This window comes from Mus pahari, chromosome 5 (genome assembly GCF_900095145.1).
Source record: "Mus pahari chromosome 5, PAHARI_EIJ_v1.1, whole genome shotgun sequence".
Classification (NCBI taxonomy): domain Eukaryota; kingdom Metazoa; phylum Chordata; class Mammalia; order Rodentia; family Muridae; genus Mus; species Mus pahari.
The window spans coordinates 96,361,521-96,365,871 of record NC_034594.1 but is presented as its reverse complement, the minus strand read 5'-3'; the positions used below and the strand labels follow the sequence as shown (position 1 = coordinate 96,365,871).

Sequence of the window (4,351 nt, the reverse complement as noted above, 5' to 3'; positions counted from 1 at the left end):
GCCACATTATGAGAGACTCATAAAATAAGGAAGAAAAGAGATTGAAGATCATTGCTGATGTCAACTGTGGCCCTTCGCGTGCACACACACTCACACACATGTAAGCATGCATACGTGGGCATCCATACCACACCACCACAGCACACCACACCACACCACACATACCACACCACACCACACCACACCTCACACACCAAGAATGAGGGAGAAGGTTCTTTATCTGCTCTAGCCTGGGAGGCCTTTCTGGGTCATTATCTTGGGAGTTCACTGACAGGGTGCAGAGCCCAGTAACTCTTCCAATACGCAGCTTCACCTCCTTTGTCCCTAAGAGATCAGTAACATGCCATGGTGTCATGACTAGGAAAAGGGAGTTATAGACACTGAGTTTTGTTATTGTTTGTTTTGTGATAGGCTCATGATGACCAAGTTCAATTGTCAAAATGGCAAAATGTAAAATTGCCTAGGAAGAGAGCCTCTGTGAAGAATTTTCTACATGAGCGTGACCTACAGGCATGTCTATGGGGGACTTTGTTGATTACCTCAAGTGGTTTAGGAAGCCACAGCTTGAAGGAGGACAGCAGCAATCCTGGGTTTAGGACTTGGACTGTATCAAAAGAGGAAAAGCTACCTGGATGCTCTCCATCCCTGTATTCATTTCTCCCTGCTCGTCCCAAGCTCCTGCAGGATCACTGCTTGGCAATGATGGACCACAGCCTGAGTTTGTAAGCCAAATAAATCCTTTCCCCCTGAAGGTTGCTTTTGTTAGGGTATTTATCACAGCAACAGAAAGAAAACCAGAAAAAGAGTCATGCTCATCTGGCTTTGACCTTACTTACTAGGTATAGTTATGTCTATTAGAGGTATAGCTAAGTATATTACTATGTGTAGCTACGTACATTAGAAGACAGCCTTGAATTTCTGATCCAACTACCTCCACATCACCCCCTCACACCCCCACCACCAGCCAAGTGCTGGGTTTGCAAGCATATACACACCAGCATTCCAGGTTGAAATGCTAGGTGAGCCCTCTACCTTCTGACCTCCATTCCGAACTTAAGGATGCTATCTTAAGTTTCTGTTTGACTCCCACCAACAGCCACAGCTTTAGTGTAATCTCATTATGCTTTTAAAATAGTCAATTATTTTTACTTAAGACTTTTTCATGCAATATAGTTTGATATACTTTTTATTATTTATTTGCTTGTTTGTTTCCGAGGCAGGGTTTTTCTGTGGTCCCAGCTGTTTTGGAGCTGACTGTGTAGATCAGGCTGGCTTCAAACTCACAGGAATCCACCTGCCTCTGCTTCCTCAGTGCTGGGATTAAAGAAAGGTGTGTGCTACCACATCCAGCTTGATATGCTTTTTTAATGTATGAGACTGGGGCCTGCAAGATGGTTCATTGGGTCAAAACAGTTGGCACCAAGCCTGAAGATCTGAATTCCATAGCTCCGAGTTCCATCCTTGGAATCCACACCGTGGACAGAAACAACTGACTTCCTTTAGTTTTTCTCTGACCTCCTCATGATCTCTCTCTCTCTCTCTCTCTCTCTCTCTCTCTCTCTCTCTCTCTCACACACACACACACACACACACACACACACACACAGACACACACACTTCAAAATGTAAAAGTAATTTAAAGAATGAGATTGAAAATGGGAAGGGGATGTTGGAGGAGGGTGAAGAGAATTTCACGTAAGAGCATTTTTCCTTTACCCAAGGATAAATGAGAATAGCTGCGGGGTAGGGTGCCTGCCCATCCTGGGCAAGGCACCTGGCTTCATCCCCAGCACCACAAGAAACAAAGTTGCAACAACAAAACCTCAGGTTTAAACTGGAAGAGGATAGTAGAACTATTAGAAACCAAAAGCGGGAGGGGGAGCGCCTGAGGTTAGACGTGGCAAGCAGGTTGTCCCTCTTCTAGATCTCTGTCCAACAGCTTCAGCCTGGAGCTGTTAGCATAAAGCTAGAGGATAAACTTCAAGGTCCAAGAAACCCTCCCTGTGAGCTGGGTACCAAGCAGCTGGGACGGAGCACGAAGCCCCTGGCACGGAGCACCTAGCAGCTGGGGCGCAGAACTTTCTGTTTCATGCACTCCAATATATGGGACTCTTGCTCTGGATACAGGTAGAATCGGGGCTCCAGGAAACCACAATGCCTTTGGCTGGGAGCCCAATATCTTAGTGTCTAACAGAACCAACAAGTCCACTTGAGGGATCTGCGGAGGTGGTAGCTATGGAATTCCACAGGATGTTAACAACTTTCCCCTGAGGCGACCGCAGCTAGCATTCTCTCCGCCCCTCGGAGGCGGGAGACCGCTGGTACTGCTCTACAGCTACAGCTCCTATTGGTGGCGGCTCCAAAACTCCTCCGCCCACTTGAGCCCACAAGAGGAGCCCCTTGATTCCAGCAACCATTCAGGAAAAGTCCCTATTGAGCCGAGGCAACAGTCCCTGATCCTCTGCAGCCGATTATCCTGAAGACCACAAAGGGACTGAGAGAATGATGCGCTGGGCAAAGCTGGATTAAGGAGTCTCATCTGGAAAGGAGGGTCCACGAAAACCGCCAAAAGAAGCGCCAAAAGGAGACTGCAGCTTGGAAAAAGGACAAGGGTGGCGCGGTTTAGACTTTTTTTGTGTGTTGCTGGGCGCGCGTTGTGCCCCTCCTGCTTCGCCACCTATCCACAGTTCATGCAACCACAGACACATCTCCTGCCCGAGAGCCCAAGTCCCTAAATAATGGAAATTTCTAACCTCTCAGGCGCCACTCCCGGCCTTGCATTTCCTTTGGGACTCAGTGACAGCCCAAATTCCGGCAGGAACATGGGATCCACCCCAGGTGGGCTCATCTTGTCCGGCCGCGAGCCGCCCTTCTCTGCCTTTACCGTGCTTGTGGTGACTCTACTGGTGTTGCTGATCGCTGCCACTTTCTTATGGAATCTGCTAGTTCTGGTGACTATCCTGCGCGTCCGCGCCTTCCACCGCGTGCCACATAACTTGGTGGCCTCCACAGCCGTCTCTGACGTCCTAGTGGCGGCTCTGGTGATGCCACTGAGCCTGGTGAGCGAGTTGTCCGCTGGGCGACGTTGGCAGCTGGGCAGGAGTCTGTGCCACGTGTGGATCTCCTTCGACGTGCTGTGCTGCACAGCCAGCATCTGGAACGTGGCGGCCATCGCCCTGGATCGCTATTGGACTATCACGCGCCACCTGCAGTACACGCTGCGCACCCGGAGCCGCGCTTCTGCGCTCATGATCGCGATCACCTGGGCCCTAGCCGCGCTCATTGCTCTCGCCCCGCTGCTTTTTGGCTGGGGCGAAGCCTACGATGCTCGGCTGCAGCGTTGCCAGGTGAGCCAGGAGCCCTCCTATGCTGTCTTCTCCACCTGCGGGGCCTTCTACCTGCCTCTAGCGGTGGTGCTCTTCGTCTACTGGAAAATATACAAAGCCGCCAAGTTTCGATTCGGCCGCAGACGGCGGGCGGTGGTACCGCTTCCTGCCACTACACAGGTAACCGTGACTGTTTGTGGATTTCTCAGTGTGGATGTGGGTGGGTGTGTGTGGGGGGAGGCTGCGGGGGAAGGGTCCTGGAAAGAAATAAAAATAGAAAATGGAAGAGTAGAACGGAGTTTGGATATTGGAGCATAAGAGAGGAGGGGGAAATGTCGCATCTGAAGCGCGGGAGAAGGCCATCTGTTCTTGAGCTCCTGGGGTGGCTTATCGCTTGTATTTCTAGAGAACCACCTGCCGGATATACACCTGTGAAAATGATTTTCTAAACTTGTATGCGAGAACTAGCGCAGGAGCCTCCAAACCTTGTGTGTGTGTGTGGGGTGTGTGTGTGTGTGTGTTTGAGACAGAATGGACTCCAACTTTTTATGGAAAAGTATAACCTTGGACTTCTAATCCCCTGGTCTCTACCAACCAAGTGGAGGATTACAGACATCTATTACCAATCTCCTTGAATGAGGGGGGTGGGGGTGGGGGCGGGGAAGAGAGGAAAGGGATGGAACTAGGGGTTTCCTGTACTGGAAGCAACTCTACCAACTCAGCTACATCCCCAGTCTGTCTTTCTTGATAGTCGTATCTAGTCAGCTGGTCTTAGGCAGTCAAGACAGCATGAGCGCTATCCCTGAGAGTTGTCCTCTGAGCTCCACATGGACCACACATGCACACAAATGAGTAAATGTCACACACACACACACACACACACACACAGTCACTTAGCATAGCAGCAGTCATCATTCCTTAGATCCTGGAGTAGCTCTGTCCACATCGGGTCTGGAACTGCCAACTTTTATTATTATTATTATTATTATTATTATTATTATTATTTTCTTTATTTACATTTCAAA

General features: G+C 49.6%; 1 protein-coding gene across 1 annotated transcript in view; it reads left to right on the top strand.

Moving 5' to 3' along the window:
• Nucleotides 1-2,435: 2,435 nt before the first annotated feature.
• LOC110322554 (5-hydroxytryptamine receptor 5B) overlaps nt 2,436-4,351 on the top strand; it is a 17,699-nt gene continuing 15,783 nt past the window's right edge. Inside the window, exon 1 of the mRNA XM_021199241.2 lies at nt 2,436-3,506. Coding sequence (XP_021054900.1) covers nt 2,739-3,506 — 768 coding nt within the window. The 5' untranslated portion in view covers nt 2,436-2,738. The remainder of the gene's footprint in view (nt 3,507-4,351) is intronic.